A 20,074-nucleotide genomic window follows, 5' to 3' on the forward strand; every position below is an offset into this window, starting at 1 on the left:
AGAGAAGAGGAAGTGATGCTGACACCCACGCCACCCTCTTATAACCAAAGGCATCTAGAAGAAAGGAAGATGCAGGAAAGATGGAGGAGGGCTAAAGTGAAAAGCAAGCAGGAAACCAATCAAAGTCCAGGCCACTGCAGAGTGGGGGGGGGGAGAGAGAGAGAGAGAGAGAGAGAGAGAGAGAGAGAGAGAGAGAGAGAGAGAGAGAGAGAGAGAGAGAGAGAGAGAGAGAACCTTTGTTCAGAACGACTGTGGCTGGGTCTCTAGAGCTCTAGAGCTCTGGTGCTTTGCTTGAATATAGAACACGGTCTCTGGCGCCATCTATGTTTCCCAAGAAGCTCTGCTTCTCCTTTAGCCCCACAAGACTAGCACACCAGTTAGATAACATCATGCAAATTCTGTTTGGAAGAAGGCCTATGGGATGTAAGAATTCTCTAAGTTGACGCTACAGGGATAGGTAGGGACCAAACCTGTGCAGTCATTTAGCTGTGAGATTTTCGAAGCCAGGACCGATGTTTGGCGATTGCTAGCATGAGTAAACGATGACGTCCTTCTGTAAGGGAGGCTGGTTGCCTCTTTGCCAATTGTAAACTAACTCACACGTGGTCTCCCTCTGTGTATGCTCTGCAGATCCTCACAAGAGACTCTGTGACCACCCAAGTGGATGGAGTCGTCTATTACAGAATCTACAGCGCTGTCTCAGCAGTGGCCAATGTAAATGATGTTCACCAAGCCACATTTCTGCTGGCTCAGACCACTCTGAGAAATGTCTTAGGGACACAGACCTTGTCCCAGATCTTATCTGGGAGAGAAGAGATTGCCCATAGCATCCAGGTAAGAACCACAGAGTACTGTGAGCCTGCATCTTGAATTCTGTCATCTCGGTGGTCCATGACTACCAACATCAATACTTCAGAATAGAGCCTCTCTGACTCAAACATAGCTGTCCTCTCAAGATGGCTTTCCTTATTGCTGGTAATGTATCATCAATCATAAGGTATAGATTTAAAGATTTGCATGGGGGCCTGAGAGATGGCTCTGTGGTTAACAGCACTTGCTGCTCTTGCAGAGGACCTTGGTTTGATTCTCAGCTCCCACATAGTGACTCACAACCATCTGAAATTACAGTTCCATGGGATCCATGCCCTCTCCTCATCTCCTGGATACCAGGCACATATGGTGCATAGACATACATATATGCAGAACAACTATATGTATAAAACAAATGTTTATAAAACATTAAATGTTTGCATGAGAGAAGGGAGCTTTGGGAATTGTTCCTCTTATCTTTCTTTATCTCTAAATCTGAAATTATGAACAAACACTGCAAGTCAACCTTTTAAAAAACAAGTTACAAGCCATATTTATGTCCAGTTTAAACTACTCTAAAAGAAATACAACCCTTATCAGGCAGCCCTTGGATCCCTACATTTCAGTGGTGTAAAACAAAAAAGTTCATTTGAGACAGCAAAAAATGGGCAATACATGGACAATTTAAACCTCATAGTATAACCAAAGTCAATAATCATCCATAATAACCACTGAATGTGTAACAAATCTGGCCCCACTACTGCCATATTCTAGTTTATAAAGAGCATTTCTGTGTTTTGTTATGTCCACAACTTTGTGATTCTGAACCTCCTGTCTGTAAGTCAGAAGGAAATTCAATTAGAATCCTTCAGAATAGTCACTTCACCTCCCAGCATCATTAGTGAGTTTAGAAAAGACGGTCTCCCCAAACACACCAGACACATGAGCAGGTCACATGTCTTCTAATCAATGCCTTTTCGTCTGGAAACAGACCTTGCTTGACGATGCCACTGAGCTATGGGGGATCCGTGTGGCCAGGGTGGAAATTAAAGATGTCCGGATTCCTGTGCAGCTGCAGAGGTCCATGGCGGCTGAGGCTGAGGCCACCAGGGAAGCCAGAGCCAGGGTAAGAAACACTGGGTTAGCATGGTGGTGGAGAAGGATGGAGCTGAGGGGAGAATAGAATCCCAATTATTGATCCAAAAGAGATTCTTTCCCAAGAAATTCCCTAAAAGACAGTGGACAGCTTACCACCCCTTTGAGGAAGCTTGGGAATAGGTCAGGACTCTGCTTATTGCATGTGGGGTAATCGAAAATGCAGGAAGCAACACTGGCCATATAAGTTCTTCAGGAGAATGTGACTAAACAAAGCTTTTCAGATCCCTTGAAGCAGAGCCAGGAGTCACACAGGAACCACCATCAATTATAAAGCTGACATTTCTGAAGCGACCAACTTAGTGCTTTGTTTTAAGCATCGTTACTGGAGTATGATAAATGTTACTGGCTTTAAAAGAGTGACTGAATACAAGCCAGGTTAGAATGAGAACATTCAAAACTCAGTCTGGTCTGAGTGTCCTAGAATCTGCTGTCACATTTGTTCTGTATGGATAGATTTTCTGCTGTGAGAGATTGGAAATCTTCAGATATGACACCAAACTGTGGCTAAGGAAGGTTTTCTCTACCCTTGTTCCTTAGTCATACTTGCTTTGTCTCCTGAGTGCCAGGAGCTCCTAAGTAGGACTCTTTTGGCAAGGAAAGCAAGTGCTCACAGATGGGTCAGTTGAGCCCTGGTCAGGGTTTCTCTTGGGTAATCTCAGAATTTAGAAAAGCAGTCAATAGAGAGAGTCCTAATGAGGGTTAATGGACTCATTACTTCTATGATCAAAAGCTGAGAGAATATAAGCAATTTTGGCATTGTAAAGATGAGACTAATTTGGCAGCAGAATAAAATGAGAGTCATAGAGATGGACAGCACAGGCAGTAAGGACATTTGTCATGCAAGCCTGACTTCCTGAGATGGGTCCCTATAATGCACAACAGCAGAGACTGGCTCCCGAATGCTGTTCTCAGGCCTATATACACATCCTCAGGTTAGAAGGTCAAGTTCTCATTTGCGTATAAATGACACTTCTTTTATCTGCTTGAAAATAAACTTGAGAGCTAATAATTTCTAAAATATCTAGTTCCAGTGTCCTAGTCTATGCCTCTGTTGCTGTGATAAACACCACAAACAAAGCTAACTTAAGGAGAAAAGGGTTTATTTCAGTCCAGGCAGGAATTGATGCAGAGGCCATGGAGGGATGCTGCTTACTGGCTTGCTCCTCATGGCTTGCTCAGGTTGCTTTCTTACACAACCCAGGACCATCGGCCCAGTGATGGCACGGCCCAGTGATGGCACGGCCCACTGTGGCCTGGGTTCTCCCTTCTCAATTATTAATCAAGAAAATGCTATCCATAGACTTCCATGGGAAATTTAATGTCGGCAATCCCTCAACTACGGTGCCCTCCCTCTTCCCAGATGACTCTGCTCTGAGTAAAGTAAAAACAAAACAAAACAACCCCCCCAAAACCAAACCAAACCAAACCAACCAATCAAACAAACAAAAACAACTGGAACAAAACAAAAACCACAACTAACCAGAACATTCACTTTGTGCAACTTCTTGAATTTTTTTCAAACCCTCTAGAATGTGAAAAGCTTGTCTTTGCTAAGAAAGTGAGCAGAGAAACAGGAGGCATAATGGGGGACACAAACCTAGGAAGAGATCATGCTGCTGTCAACTTGTTTCTCTCATTTTAGGTCCTTGCAGCCGAGGGAGAAATGAATGCTTCTAAGTCCCTGAAGTCAGCTTCTATGGTGCTGGCCGAGTCCCCCATTGCCCTCCAGCTTCGTTACCTACAGACCTTGACCACTGTGGCCACTGAGAAGAATTCCACCATTGTGTTTCCCCTGCCTATGAACATACTTGAGGGCATTGGTGGCATCAGCTATGACAACAATAAGAAGGTCAATGTTAAAGCTTGAGGTCTTCCAAGTCACTGCTTACTGCTTAGAAAGGCCTTTCTGTACCATGAGAAGTCAGCCATTAGGAAAGAGAGAGGCAGTTATAGTAACTCCACAACTAGCAGAATTCCCAGAGGGAAGCATAGCACCTACACAAACACAAATGAGCTTTTATTTTTTTAAGGCATAACCAATATTCAATATTCTTATGTAACTAGTAGCTGTCTGTGACAATCATCAGGGGCTTTCTCTCAGAAGGATGGAGGCTATGGGTGACTTTGACAAAAACTTTAGGTTTAAACTGTGTTGGAGAAGGACCCTGGGTCATTTGTAAAGGAAAGCAGAGACTGCCTTTTTGGTGTGTATTTGATCTACTGCTCCAAGAAAATTATTTCCTATAATTCCTGTAGATGTAAGGAAATCCCTCAAGACTGAAACTTAGGATCAATTTGAATGTAGAAAACAAAGTTCTGCTGAAATGAGCAGCAACAACACAGGACAAAGGTACCAGCTGAGGTCCAGCTCTCTAGACAAACTGCATGTCCCGTTAAGGTGTTGGCCATTCTCAGCATCATGCACATTTAGTAGGCGCAGAGAAACAGCAAGGCAGAAACAGGGAGCTTTGCTTACTAGTGAAAACACCTGTAACCACTGGGGAGGTCGTTCTGTGAATTACATGTTTTCACAATGCAAGTCCCAAGAGCCATAGTGATTAAGAGCTGTTTGTAATCTCTCCCCAACCCAAACAACTGTTGCAAATAAAAAGTCATAGAAAGTGAACAGTTTTTAAAATTGCTTTACTGGAGTTTATTTCATTGCCAAGATGTGATTTTCTTTTGGGATTCATTTTGAGAAATGAAGTCTATTTTATCTTATTTTACTTACCTACTTATTTGGTTTTGGTACTTCCTATGTCATCCTGGTGGGCTTGGAACTTTCTACACAGACTAGGCCTTTAATCCCAGTACTCTAGAGCCAGAGGCAGGATGATCTCTGTGAGTTGGAGGTTGGTCGGCTTGGTTCACATAGAAAGTTCCAGGCCAGCCAGAGCTACATAGTGAGATCCTCTTTTAAAACAAAACAAAACATCCTTATGCAGATTCAAGGGACTCTGTCTCTTATAGCATTAAGGGTTGTCATTTCTTTGGTGCATTTTATAATTTATGCTTTTACTAAAGGCTGACTAAACAAAAACCCTCTGAAGACAAGTAAGTGCACTTGGTAACAAAGAGGCTATAGAAGAATCATGGAGTGTAGTCTTCCAAGGATGACATTCAAAACACATCCCCACTCCCATCCACTGAGACAAGGGTAAGGTCCTTTCTCTGGAGGAGAGGAAGGGAAATGACAAATAACCTCTCTCGTGGGATGCATCCCAGGAGACACAGACACAGCCATTGCATTAATATTTAAGAAGGGCAAAGAACCCTTGTCAGGTGACTTCAGCTATCATCTGATATTTAGGTTCCTTAAGCACCTCCCCATGGGTGTTCTGGGTTCTTGAGTCTGCAAAGAGTTGAACAGAGGTCCACAGACCATCAAAAGTCGGGCAAGATTATTGAGAAAATAATTTTGGTGGCAGGGTATTTGCCTAGCATGTGTGGCCCTAGGTTTAGATGCAGTGTTGTGTGAGTATGTCGGGGAACCCCACAAAAACAAACCAAAAATTAGAGAGTGGGTGCATTTCTCATTTGAGGGGGATGGCCAATAACTGAGCTGTCCCAGGTAGGCGCAAGGTAAGAAATGGACAAGTGCACAAGATTCACCAAAAACCAATGTCCTGTGTGAAATCTGAGTTTCTCTGAGTTTCTCCTGTACAGGAACACCAGGTGTGGCTAAACTTGGAATTATTTTTTTGTGAATTTGAATTGCACTTTTTCAGGGTGTGCCCTACTAGCAGCATCTGGGCTGAACACCACAGTATCCCCAAGCTAGATGTCTGCCAAGTGCTTACAGTTTGTAAGGGGCACAACCATTAAGGCAAGGTCTGCCAGAGCCATGTTTGCCATGTTCATACTGGGTTCCTTCATTTAGAAAGTAAGGAAGCCAGAAATATTGGGAAGAAAGCTGAAAATAAGGAAAACATCCTTACTAAAACTTAGTAAAGTGGGCAGACTATGACTCTTACTTGGCTGTGGCCCCTAAGATTGTCACCAGGGGTGGGGATTCTGGGAAAAAGAGTAGGGTCTTGTTAAAAGATGTATTAATTCACCCATCTATTGATATCTAGGGTGACGGACCTACCCAGGGCCTATCCCTTAACCAGGAGTGACCCTTCCCAATTGGGATGTCATTTCTAGGCCAGAATTGACTCTATTCTCTTGGACAGAAGTTTTATCTAAGCTAACAGAATTATCATTGGTTTATGTGAAGTCTGGGTGTGGGTGGCCAATCAACATTGGTAATAAAGCTGGTGGATTCATCCTCCTCAGTGAAGGTAGGTCAGGTGTCCTAATCACAGCAGGGTCTAACCACCATACAACAAAAGCACTAGTGACTTCAAACTTGATTCACTGAAACATACATTGCCAGAGAGGCCTTTGACTATATCTTGCTAGAGCTGGTAGACAAGCACCGGGACTTGTGAGACTATCCTAAGAGAATTTGTTTACTATCCTTTTCAGAAAGATGGTGGAATATATCCACCAAGAGGCATGTATGAGCTCAGATCCAAAACCAGAGTGCTGTCCTTAGCAACCTGCAGGAGCTTTGTCATTTTAGTACAAACAAAAGCTACAGAAACACATCACAGTAGACTTGTCATTTCAACACACATGAGAAGGGCTTTTATTTATATTAAAGTAAAGCAGGTGTAGTTATAGGACAAATGACAGAAGGAGTTATTTAAGAAAAGGATTTAAGAGGAAATGGCTCCAGGAATAAACTTTAATATTCAGGAAACATGCAGTAACTTAGCAAATACATGAAACAATGGGACCCTGTCAGTTTCTGAAGCATTACCATGGGAAACAGGAGAGGCTGCAAATAATTCCATGACATAGATGTGCCTCTCAGTGGTAGATAAATACATTCTTGTTAATGTATTGAAGGCACCTGGGAAGGGAGGAAGTCCTTAATACAATTATAAAACACAGCCCTTCCCCTGGATAAAGCTTTCTTTTATGCATAAACTGGCAAAACAAAACAAAACAAAAACAAAAAATCTTGTCAGAAGCTCTAAGTCCCATCACAGGAAGGGCTGCTGTACACTCTTGTGTGGTCAAGTGGTCTGTCTTACAGAACATGTTTTACTTTAATCCAAGACTAACTTTCTATAATGTAAGTCATTTTTGCTGTATGTTCTTTACTTTTGTTAGTTAAAAATTTACTCTCTCTCTCTCTCTCTCTAAGACACACAATGACATTGTGGGGGAGTGTCCAAGTCTTGGAAAAAAAAATAAATCCCTGTAGAACTCTACCTGGCCTGCTGAAGCTCTCATGTAGTCAGAGAAGGCACCGTCTGGCTAATAGCAGATCACTGGCATTTAACAAATATAATTCTAAACAACTCAAGGCTGTTGACATTCTTGGCTGCTGATCTCATGAATTTTATATATGTGATTTTGGCTTTCATGCTTAGTGAAGTCCTTAAGGGTTTTTTGTTTTGTTTTGTTTTATCTTGAGACAATAAAATCGAGGCACACATGGCCACCATGTCATTCAGTTATGATCCTTTTTTGAGGGGGGCAGGAAGGCTCCCCCACTCTAATCCTTTAATATCTTATACATTTTATGCTGGAAGGTCACATCATACCTGCTATGTGGTATTAGGATGGGCGAGAATGCTCAGAAGGAAATGGAGGGTGCTACTAGAGACGTGGAAAAGATGCACCACAGAAAAATCTTGTCCATTCTGTTAAAAAAAAAAAAGGGGGGGGAGGGAAAGAAAAAGGAGGCAGCAGCAGGAGACAGCTATGCCAGTGCAGGGATAGTTTCTTGTTGGTGTTTAACACAGCGTAATACTGCGAAAACTGAGTGAAAAGGAATTGAACAAACTCCTATGGCAGGAGAAACAGAAAACATAGCTCTTCAAAAACCAAAGGAATCATACTAGTATGTTTTATTTTATCCAGTTTTGTTAGGGAATTAGTTATCTCTCTTTCTCTCCATCCTTTCCTCCCTCTCTCTCTGTCCCCTTCTACTTCCCCCTCTGTCCTCTCTCCCTCCTCTCCCCCCATCTCTCTGTCTTTATGTGTGTGTGTTCTATGTGGTCTTTCCAGTGGAAAAGGAAAGAAAACATGTCCTACTTTCCTACTTTTAATTTCTGATCAAAATGGAAGTAGCCACTCAACCCTTCCAACCTTCCCTTCTCTGATAGGAAGGGGTGGGGGTGGGGGACACAGTGGTGTGGCTGTGAACTGATACGTCTGTCCTGAAATGCCTATCATGTAAATCTAGGAAAACATTTTAAGGAAATAGATTATCCTTTGAATGAATATCAGAAACCCCCACATAGGTTTTTACAAATGACCTTTAGGTTGACCTTGAAAATCACCCATGTTATAGTTAATTTCTTATTGAGATTCTTTTTGTGTGCATGTGTCCACAAGCATTGTTAAAAGCAGTAGTTGTAGTTTCATTCCTAACTATATACAGCTGAGTGCTGGTGAGAAACTAGACGTTTGAGACCCATTCATTTGTATTAATTCAGTGAAAACTCTTGTGTTCTTTGTCTCATGGTTGCTATCACTGGTAGAATGAGCACAAGAAGATGGTCCCGTGGCTGCTTTCAAAGTCATACAATCCTGAGAATTTCCAATTTGTAAAGAACTTGCATAATTACAAATATTCTGTTTTCTCTCTATCAAAGGACTGAATGTTTCCATGTCAACACTAAGCATGGATTTTCAAAATGAACTCCGCAACTCTTTAAACTCCGTGATTCTGCTTTGAATTCTGAATGGCCACGTGGCCACTTCACGTTCCTCCTCCTGGAAACACTCTAACCCCGGGCACTCTCTGTAACCATTTTTATGGTTTTTTTTTTTCTTTTTGGTTTTTGAGACAGGATATATATATTGTTTTGGAGCCTGTCCTGGAACTAGCTCTGTAGACCAGGATGGCCTCGAACTCACAGAGATCTGCCTACCTCTGCCTCTGCCTCCTGAGTGCTGGGATTCAAGGTATTTGCCAACCAATACCTTGCCATGCTCTATGTAATCTTTACATACTTGGTTTCGTTTGGTTGAGACAGGGTCTCTCTATGTTGTTCTGGTTGACCTGGAACTCACTATGGAGATCCATCTGCCTCTCAATCCCCAGGGTTGGTATTAAAGTCTTGTACCAACATACCCAGCCATTTTTACATTAAAATATAAAAAATTTCCCCAGGACCTTGTGCTTGCTAGGCAAGTGCTCTGTCAGTAAGTTAAATCCCCAACCCCCCAATTTTTTAATTTTTATTTTTGACATAGTCTGTCTACATGTTCTTGAACTCACTATCACCATGTAGATCAGGGTTGCCTCGAACTCATTAGGATCCACCTGCCTCTGCCTCTGGAGTGCCCGGCTTTACACATGTTTAAATACTGACTTTGAAATTATTACCCTGGGAAGGACACACAGTAAGGTGGCTTGATAGAAACTTTTTGCAGACTTATTTATTTATTTATTTGAGTTTCTCGATATTGCTTTGGAGCCTGTCCTGGAACTAGCTCTATAGACCAGGCTGGACTCGAACTCACAGAGATTTGCCTGCCTCTGCCTGGGATTAAAGGTGTGTGCCACCACCCCCCAGCAGAACCTTTTTGCCATTCACAGGTGTTCACTTGATTTTGAGTGTACATGGAGTCTTTACAAGCACCAGGCTGTGTGCTGGTCTTTACTCACAGTGCTCATATGGAACTTGCTATTATCTTTATGATTAAAAGTGTGGACTCTAATGTTGATATTCTAAGCGGTTTTCATTGTGGGTCACAGACATAGAGAGGATTCTCTTCTATACTGACACATTCCTCCAAAGGAAGCCTTGCCTGATTAGCAGATGCTCAAAGGGTGAGTAGCCCAGTGCCCAGCCATCGCTCAGAATGATGATCAATCTTAGATGAGAGGGCAGTACTTTTCTAGGCAGTATTGTTGAAGTCTCCCTACCTGGGGACCGAGGCAGGAAGATTGAAAGTTCAAGGCCAGCCTGAGCTAAAGAGCAAGTTCACAACCAGGCAGGACAACTTTTTAGGTTGCCACAAAGCAAAATTTTAAGAAAGGGTTAAGAGGGTTGTAGGTCAGAGGTAGAGTGGCACCTAGCATGTGTAATCCCATTACCCATGCATTTTAATGTTTTCTTGTTCATGTGCTTAGGAGAGGCACTCATGGTAACATTTATTTTTGCTTTTTAAACAGATGTTATCCTGTTTCAGGAGGTTTGGAGGAAATCAAGAACTATAATTGCTGACTTCCTATTCTTTATGGAAAGTTACTTCATATATTTGTTCTCAAAATAACAGAATATTTAAAAAACATTGGAAACAAGGACTTTATTTAAAGAACACTTTTCCTATTGAAGACTTCTTAAACAATTACTGTATTTTAAGCAACATATTTAGTAAATAGATATTTTTGAAATTATGAAAAAGTACAAATAAAACAAAACAGGAGAGAGATGGGGAGAAAGAAAGAATACTGACATTTCCTGTCTAGGGGCGGGGAGAGGATAGACTTATTTTGTATTTAACATACCATCTAATTTATAGACAATAGCTTTGTTAGAACAATGTAAGGTTGATTGGAACTTGGTATTGAAAGCTGCCTGGCTAAAAAGTGTTATAATGATGTGTCACAAATATTCCCTTCCTGATCTGAAGATCACAGGGCTGTCAGGCTTGGAAGCTCTCAACTGCTAGTGACAGACAGCTAACCGAGATAGTCACTCTAACATTCTTCAGAAGTTGAGCCCAAAGCTTAGTAGCTAAAATTCCTACCCTGTTGGTATCATGCTAATTCTCAAATTAGGGGAGGTAGCCAAGCATGGGGCTGAGTATCTGCCAGAAGTAAAACAAAGAAAGATTGATAACAAACCACAGGATCTGACCCTGGGGTGGGGCAGTGCTTTGTGTTCCTGAGTCCTCTTGGGGGTGGGGGAAGCTTTGGGCTGTCAAAAGAACTCCTGAAGCTCCCCAATAGAAGGACACTAGAGTCTACCTCATCCCTTGGAAGACACAGAGTGGGAAGGGAAGCAGGCATCAGACACTCACTTCCTCTCCCTAAGGAAGTGTAACTCCCCTTTCTCAACTGAAAGATGGCAGGTACTCACAGACAGTTACTGACATACAGGAACAACAGTGAGGAAGTTTGCCTTCCATATATCTCCATTCTACCGGGAAGCCCAGCCTGGCCAGGGTGTGGCTGAAGTGTGAAGGACTCCATGCAACGCTGGAGGATTATGTTTACAATGCAAAGGCACTTCATCTTTGTATGAAATATGTTTACTAGGTTTTAGGGATGTGGCCATAACTCTGCCGAAATGCCCCTCTTCTGAACAGAATTTCTGATGTAGGGTAAAAACACATTTCTGCAGAGATAGGCAGTGCCAAGGAAACTTTTACACAGTGAATAAGCAAAGTGACAAACCACAGATAAAGTCCCATAGGGGGAATCTCATAGCACCGCCTCACTGAACTAGAGGGGCTAGACAGATATTCCTGGATCAATGGAGAGTGTGACTGACATCACCGGCCACCTCCGAGACAATTTCTGGAGTGACATGTATAGAGATTCCCATTACTTAGACAGATATAAACCTAATACAATTTCTGATGGTTGCTACAAGCACTGGATGTTGTTGTGTGGGTGTTACCCTGAGGGCTAACATGACCTGCTGTCACTGTTTTAGATAGCATTCCTAAGAGGCATTCTGGTTGTACATGGCATGCCGATCAGTTCTACTTTCACCCTTCACCATTGGTAGAGATGTTTCTCATTATTTATGGGTTCAGTACTGCAAACATCTAGGCTCAATTCTTAAGAACATTGTCCTGTGGTGAATATAACTCTATGGCATCTCTTTGTTGTCAATTCTACAACTCTCTCGCTCCCCACTAAGGCTGGATACCAGTGAGGTTGATTAGTAAGAGTGTGGCTGCTTCTATATACTAAACACACCAGTCTCTTAAAAATCATTTCCAGAATTAATATATTCTTTGGTTTAACTTAATGTTAAATAAGCAAACAAGACAAATGAGGTCTGAGAATGAGAAGCTATTTGATCCAAATGAGGCATTTCCCTTTTTCTATTCATTTTTTTCCTATGTTTTCCCAATAGTAAGAGGTGATTTGTGGGTTGAACTAGCCCTGGTCATGGCTTCATGCTGTCTTCATGGATTAGAAAACTTGTCATAACAGTGTGTTCATCACCCTTTCGGACTACTAATTAGATTCTTTAGTTATACAATGAATAAACAATGTGATAACTGCATTGTCAAAAGTCCCCACTAATGTAACAATAACATAACAGGAAATGTCTCTCAGACATCCCAGAGAGTCCTTTAGCACCTTTGAGCATCACTGAGTAGGTTCATCTCCACTGATGCCTAAAATAAGAAGCACCTCCCCTGACATCCACCCAAGGCTCTAAGCATCTCGGATGCCTTCTGGGCAGCAGGAAAGAGGTGGCCTGGATTTGACCTTTGATGCATGTATAATGCAGTGGAGTTTAAATCAAAATCTTCTATTACAGTCAGGGTCTCTAAGCACCTATGTCATGGGAAGTTCCAATTCTCTTCTGCTGGCCCAAAACAGTTGGGGTTCTTGCACAGTTTTTTTCTGAGGCACATGACCAGGTGGTCACACCTCCGAGCTGTCACTGTAGTGGTTCTGTGGAAGCACCATGGGCTCACTGCTTCCAGAGCCCTGGGGAGCATTCTTGCCCTTGATGCTTTTGTTCTTACACACAAGGACTGCAACCACAGCCAGGCAGACAATGAGCAATCCCGCCGCAACGCCTCCCAAGACAGTGACAAGGCTGACTTCAGAGCTGGGACTATTGAGCTCCCAGGGCAGGATGCCATCAGGAGGAATTCTTCCATAGGGGACCTGCCTCTTGTCACGACGGTCCAGGGAGATATGCTGGAGATTTGTCCCCCGATTGTTCTCAGCACCGATTTCCCGTGCCAGTGAGGGTGTGCTCCTGATTGCTCTCTTCTTCCAGCTCTTGGTAGTTGCTTGGGGATGTCCCTGATGCACCACAGAGTGGTACAGGTACTCCAGGCTCCTCTTGCCAATACCTCGATGGCTGTTGTCCTTTGACTTGACCGTGTAGATTGTGTGTATATACCATTCTCTGCCCAAAGCAACCTAGAAAACACAATCCTATGTGTTAGGAAGCTCAATTCCATGTAAGCCCAATATCAGAACTATTTGCAAGAGAAATTAATGACAGCATTCATTATAAATGATCATTCTGTCTGTGAATTAATTTACACCACACTCTTCAGTGACAGGCTTTGTATCAAGCACCCCAACTCCACAATGCACTCTGTGTAACTCACGCTACCCTTGTTTTTTGCAGTCTGGGGGTTTGATATCAGGTCTTTATACATGCCAGATAAGTGCTATATCACTGCCTTATGCCCTCAGACCATCCTAATACTACTTTTAGGTGGCTATGTACTGCGTTTGCAGTCACAAAAACACTGTAAATTTTCTTCTGATCTTTCAGTCTATCTTATTAATTTAAAAAGTAGGTGGATAAGAACATACTCAGTTCTTTTTCATCTGATTAATGCTATAGGAAGACCCACACCCCAAACCTTCAGAGCCTCAGCTTATCCACAGTTACTTATTTACCTGCAAAACCATGGGGGGTTGGGAAATCAGGTTTTTTCTTAGTTTATTTTGTGGGAAAGTGTCTCACAATTTAGCCCTGGGTTCACTGTGTAGACCAGGTTGGACTGGAACTCATGGAGATATGCTAGCCTCTGCTTCCTAAGTGATGCCACCATACCCTACAGGCAAATCCGTTTTAAGCTTTTTCCAACACCTGGAAAAAGGAATGTTTTTACAATAATCCTTTGAGATATTCAGAAAGTGAGCTGTTTTAAGAGTTCAGAATGAAAATGGTAGAATACTTGTTTGAAAAGATTCAGAGGAAGAAATAGGCTTTCTCTGTGTCCTTCCTCTGAGATGGATCAGTTGATAATGCACTGCCTTGCAAGCCTGAGGACCCCAGAACCTAAGTAAAAGAGCTGGACATGGTGGCCCAAAGCCTTAGTCCCCATACTAGGAAGATGGAAAATATTGGACTCCTAGGGGTTACTCGACAGCCAGCCTGGCCTTCTTGGTGAGTTCCAGGGCATTGACTCAAAAATAAGGTGGACAGTTCCTGAGAAGAGAACCCAAAGAGTTCTCTGACCTCCACATTCATGTGTACATGTGTGCACAGGTATGTACCCTGTAATGTGGGTATATGTTCTCTCTCTCCCTTCCTTTAGCACACACACACACACACACACACACACACACACAGTTTTACCTGAGGTTGAGAAAGAATAACACATGTCCCCTGTTTGTGTATGGATTTCCCCATAACTATCCTAAAGAACACATTTGCCCACGACACAGGCACATTTCTAGGTGTCATGCATGTCTGTCTAGCATCATCATAACTACCTATATCTCTTTACACCTTCTGTCTCTGGGACAGGATTTTTGGTCTTGGTCTATGGAATATTCAAGAGTAGATATTTTATTTCCTGTCCATGACTGCTTTTCTGAGCCTCTCAGTTTATATAAGGCCTTACTCAAAAATGATGGATCATAAAAACACAGGAAAAAAAAACTTTGATTAAGGAAAGTAAATTGCTCAACTGTCAGACATGTGTGATAAGCTGAATAAGAGTCTTCTTTACACATTCTTTGGGGAAAAAAGATTATTTATTTTATTTTATGTGAATGGGTATTTTGTGTGCACAAATGCAGAAGGTGGAGGTATATTCTTCTTAACCACTGAGCCATCTCTCCAGCCGCCATTAAACTGTCCTATATTAATACATTAATGAGATAATAGAATTTAGGGTGCATTAAACATTCCCATTCTTCCCATTCACTACATGCATGACTGCTTGTATTTCCATTTCCCTATGCTATGCCAGAGGCAGCAGGTTAAGTTCTTACTAGTTATGTAGCTACTGTATGTCTGGACCTACCTGAAAGAGTGGTGTGGAGTCTACTCTAAATCCATCTGATCCAGGCTGATTCACTAAGAGAACGGCTTCAGGGTCATCCACTGCCAGTCTGGCATTAAACAAGACATCTCCAAAGCTGGTAGCTTGCGTCTCAGGCTGAGCCTTATCCTTGAAGCAAGAAGGAAGATGGTTACTTTTGTGCCAACGATAAGTTTGCAAGGACAAAGTTCTCCTGTAACTTTGGGCAAGTACAAATCACAGTTAAAAAAAAAAAAAGTCATTATGTAATTTAAATAAAATGGTAATATTGTTTTAAAATATAAGATAAGAAGGCTTATCCCTGACATTTGATACAGTTCATTGGGTCAAAGCACTTACCACAATTTTAAATCTATGTAAAAGCGAAGGAGAATCAGCCAGGCAGCCATATTCTGAATTCTCTGGGCTGTACTTTGGCACATAGCCATCATCCCCTGTGCATAAGAACACCTTCTCAATACTGCAGTAAAAGGAGTCACCAAGGTTCTGGACAGGGTCCACCATGACGCGACCATAAATCATGTCCCCTAAAACAGAGATAGAAATGCAGTTCCGTTACATGTGGTAACACCCTGAACTATGAATGACAACAATGACATGGCTTATTTCCTTTGCCCCCTAACATGTCACTGAACACTGAGGATCTTTCTGTGTAAACTTCAGGATCTGCTCTACTTCCCAGGACCCTGTAGACTAAGCACAGAGAAGCAAAGCATATTGATTCTCGACCCCTGATTCTCAACCTGTGTGGCAGTAATCTAAAGGTCTGATCTATCACTTGATATTATAGCATCTCTTGTAGGTAAAGTCCAATTTACATGAGTTAATTAGTTGGTGAGATGTTGACTAATACAACCTAAAAGAACACTAAGAAAGAAAACATCACTAAAAAGCCTAATTCAGTTCATTTACTTTTGAAGGTGGTTTTAGCAAAGCCCCTGACATTGCACCCTACATCTCAACAGCTGTTGCTGCAGCCCATGTATTTTGCTAGGTGTTGAGTATATAGCATCAAACAAGAGAGACACAGTCTTCACCACTGAGGTATTACACAGCCCAGACATTTCAACATAAGAAAATTAAAAAAGAATTCTGGAAAACAAATGAGCAAAAAACCCAGACTTCTCCAAAAGTCACTTGGGGAATTTAGATGGAGGTTATATTTCCTGGAATGTAAAAAAACATTCAGTGTCATATACCAAATATTAGTTATTCTTTGTGTAAGTCAAAATGAGACAGATTCATATCTATCATGTCCAAGAGGCTACAGGCTTCCTCCTGGAAATGTTAATAAATCAACAAACCACAGACAGGACAACAGAACATAATAGGTACACAGGACACAGAACATCACAGACATGTAGGACAACAGAACATCACAGACACACAGGACAACAGAACACCACAGCCACATAGGGCAACAGAACATCACAGTCATGCAGGACAGCTCAGTCATCTTCTTATCTGGCAAGTGTTACCTTCTGCAAAAGCAACATCGCTTTCTTGCCCAAATCCCATGGATCCATCGGACAACCAGAGGCTCTTCTTAGACAGCAAATACATGTGAGTGTTCAGGCTAAACTCGGCTGCAACTGGGTCGCTGACCTAAGCCAAAGGGGAAACCTGGTGTCTACAAGCACAGACCACATTGCTCACAGACACACTATCATCACACACTGCCATGCAGAACTTGTCCTTGAAGTGGTGTCCAGCAAAAGTAGCTTAAGGAGCTATCGTTCTGATTCTGCTATTGTGAAACAAAACTGGTGATGTTACACCCTTTCTTCTTCTTGAGTGAGAGTAAGTGGCATCACTTGCACTTGTATCTACAGGTTGATCAGAGCACATATGTAAAGTATTTTAAAATATGGTCAGCAGGAGGCTAACAGTATAAGTTCTTGGACCAAGGCTGGTATTCGACTTTTGCAAATGCCTAGTCCAGTTATGTAATATGAGGTGGATTCTCATATTACTTGAAGACTGAGAATACTATGAAGTGTAGACTTCTATAGAAAATTGTCACACCTCCAAGACAGACCATTGCAGGAGAGAAGTAAGATTACATAACAACTCAATAGCTCTTCCACAAACTGAGACTATAGCTTTATGTTGAAATAAGAGCAGACAAAAGAGAGTCCCTTTCTCCTTTTCTCCCCCTTGGTTCCTTCCTGTCCAACTTCCTTTTCTCTCACTATTCGAGAATTAAAGGTCACCCACTTGTGAAAACACATGTGCTGATTAAAGAAAATCATGACTTTGAATAAAGTGGATTCCATTCTGATAGTTCTGGGATATATACCTGCTGGAATCGAATGTCAAGGTCAAAGATGACAGGCTCTCTGGGATTGCAGGTGACAGGCAGTCGGTACTCCAGGTTGGGTGGGGTAGTGCAAGGCACCAACTTTACAGTGTATGTGCCTGAGTAGTCTCGAACCTGTGAGGAGGGGAGAAGGTATTTGAAATGTGTAGTGTCATCAGAGGGCAGCAGAGAAAGGACTTGGTTACACTTACTGCGAAGTCTGACACAAAGCTCCATTGCTGGGCTGGTTGGTTATAGGTTGGGTCACTCCTGATGAGGCGGAGGGAAAAAGTGAGGCCTGGATGGTCAGTAGACACGATCACTGAGCTGGTAAAGGAGGCTGGAAAAATACCAAATGTCACAATGGTTTAGAGGTTGAATTGAAAAGGTCTACAACCATGCAGTTTCCAAAGTACTGGGTCACCTAGTTTTTAATTCGTTCTTACAAGTCTTCAAGGTTGGTATGCTTGTCTACATTGAAAAACAACAACAGCAGCAATAATAATAAAACCTGGGCAGAGAATGACTATGGGATTCTCCAAAGCTCTCCTAGATATGGAGACTTTGGACTCCTCATTTACTGCCTTTCTGGTCTACATAATTAAGCCAAAATGTAGGTGCTCAGGTTTCTTTCTCCAGGGAGTCTCGTGCAGGGCAACCCAGGCTGAGTGAATGCTTGGCGAGCACACCAAAGCCATGAGCTGAACTTAAGATATTCCATCAGCAAAGCCATCTTATGAATGAACTCTAATCTAATTTGATGTCCTGCAACCGGGGCTAATCACAGATCCAGTTCATTGGAGAGGTGGGCACTTAGAGGACACCTCAAAGTCCAGGAAATCCTCGCTCTCCAAGAACTCATCACCACAATGAGACCATATGAGGCCCTTTTGGTCCTGTGTTTCTTACAGATTATTCTGCTTAAAAAATTACAACAGGCCCTCTTTTCTTCTTGGACATTCAGCTGTTTTCTCCTTTCTTAGAGCTTGTGCACAGAAAAAGGATGGCTGCAGAGATAGCGAATGCTTCCTCTTCCAACCCAATAGAAGCGGCATTGCAGTAACATGGGAAACCAACTGGACAATGTGGAAAGCGAAAGAAAAAATGAACCACTTCTAATGAAATAGCCTTTGTAAAACAAACAAGTATGAGCTTTTGGCAGATGTCTTATCAGTATTCAAAGCACAGCCAGTCTCTATTTCTATTGACCGCAGTCAACATGTCTGAAGCTTGAGTATGAAAGCAAAATACCACTTCTGTCTCCATTCAAAGGTTTTCACAGCCCTAGAGAGGGTGCAGGGGGAGGGGGAGAGCAGAAATGTGCTGGCAAAATGAATTGACTGAAATGAAGTTTTTTTTCTATTACAGAAACAAAGCCCAGAAATGACAGTTATTCTGTGTGCTTTATGGAAGGCTTTCTGTTCTGTATATTCAGGGATGTTACATCTTCTCTGAAAGTTTGCGTAGCGATAGTTTTCCAATAGAGTGAGGTATTGGTGGGCAATGACCAAGCATTAAGGACATAATTACACATGTTGAACTCATATGAATAAAGAGCTTCAATGATAGCTAGGATGCGTGTTGAGACCTGTGTGGATGTGAAGATGTTCATATAGTTGTATGGGAGGTGGCTGCTCATGGACATAGGCTTACCAGGATGTGACAGCACAAACAAGCCATGGAACTGAGCTTCTGTCTTGAAGTTCACAGCCAGGCGTCCATCCTCAGCAATGCGCATGCTGGTCGGATAGAGCGAGCCTACAGAGAAGCACGAGAGTGTAAAAATACAGGTGGCCAGAGACCCTAGGGTATGGATTCTCCTCTATGAGCGGATGAATTCTAAATAATAGTAATAGTAATAATATAATAATATGTGGTACAAGTTTCTTTTATAAGGAGCAATGGGGGCAAATGAATTAACTAATATGAGTCAAGTTACTATAAAATACACAAATGACTAAAATGACTATGGTACTTTTTTTTTTTTTTTTTTTTTTTTTTTTTACAATTTTAGTTTACAAAAACCAAGCTGTCACTTAAAATAGACAGAGTGGAGTATACCTGAAATAAAGAAGTTAAATTTCACACCTCATGCAAAGTTTGAGGCATTGGTATGATTTTGTTAAACAAGAGTTTTCTATGCATGACAACGGTTTAAAAAGTCACACTATTAGTGGATATAAAAATAAAATGTATTAAAAGGTGCTCCCATTACTTTTACGTGCAATAAAAACAAATTACCTTCCTGAATCATTACCATAATAGGTAAGAAAGTCACTTTAGGAGTCGCACCAACCCACCTTGGAGTTCGGCTTCTGGTGGGCTGCCGATTCCGTGGCTCCACAGGATGGCCGTGTCATACACAAACGTGAGCCGGAGTTCTGACTTCAAGTCGAAATGCTGCCAGCCCCCCACTCCCACAGGCGAATGGAACACGTAGGAAACATAAAGAGGAACTCGGAGGGTCACGTAGGACTGCACTAGGTTTAGGACCTAAAACAATGAAATTATCTGCATCAGTGCTAACCAAACCAGCCCAGTTTTGCAGAAGCCATCTCTTTTTACACCACTGTGTTTTCCTCACTTTACATACATTGTTACCACCGTCACAGGCAGCAGGGATGTGCGCCAACATTCCTTAAAATAAACACTGTTTTCAGCAAAGGCAGTCCTTTTTACTTTACAGCAGATTTATCAAAGTACAGGTCACATACCACAATATTCACCCATTTCGGTGGCTAAGTCAAGAGGGTTTTGATGTGTCCAACGAGCCATGCAACCACCACCACAACTAACTTTAGGAAC

At 42.1% G+C, this 20,074-nt stretch overlaps 2 protein-coding genes across 2 annotated transcripts in view; one reads left to right on the plus strand and one right to left on the minus strand.

Moving 5' to 3' along the window:
• The window catches only part of LOC127216302 (proline and serine-rich protein 1), a 58,691-nt gene extending 54,787 nt beyond the window's left edge, over nt 1-3,904 (plus strand). The window contains exons 17-19 of the mRNA XM_051176924.1: nt 631-834; nt 1,802-1,936; nt 3,611-3,904. Of these exons, the coding sequence (XP_051032881.1) occupies nt 631-834; nt 1,802-1,936; nt 3,611-3,835 (564 nt within the window). The 3' untranslated portion in view covers nt 3,836-3,904. The remainder of the gene's footprint in view (nt 1-630; nt 835-1,801; nt 1,937-3,610) is intronic.
• An 8,288-nt stretch (nt 3,905-12,192) lies between these two features.
• Frem2 (FRAS1 related extracellular matrix 2) overlaps nt 12,193-20,074 on the minus strand; it is a 135,803-nt gene continuing 127,921 nt past the window's right edge. The window contains 8 exon segments of the mRNA XM_051176925.1: nt 12,193-13,102; nt 14,953-15,099; nt 15,310-15,497; nt 16,449-16,575; nt 17,270-17,404; nt 17,482-17,609; nt 18,923-19,027; nt 19,570-19,762. Coding sequence (XP_051032882.1) covers nt 12,593-13,102; nt 14,953-15,099; nt 15,310-15,497; nt 16,449-16,575; nt 17,270-17,404; nt 17,482-17,609; nt 18,923-19,027; nt 19,570-19,762 — 1,533 coding nt within the window. The 3' untranslated portion in view covers nt 12,193-12,592.

This window comes from Phodopus roborovskii, unplaced genomic scaffold (genome assembly GCF_943737965.1).
Source record: "Phodopus roborovskii unplaced genomic scaffold, PHOROB, whole genome shotgun sequence".
Taxonomy (NCBI): Eukaryota; Metazoa; Chordata; class Mammalia; order Rodentia; family Cricetidae; genus Phodopus; species Phodopus roborovskii.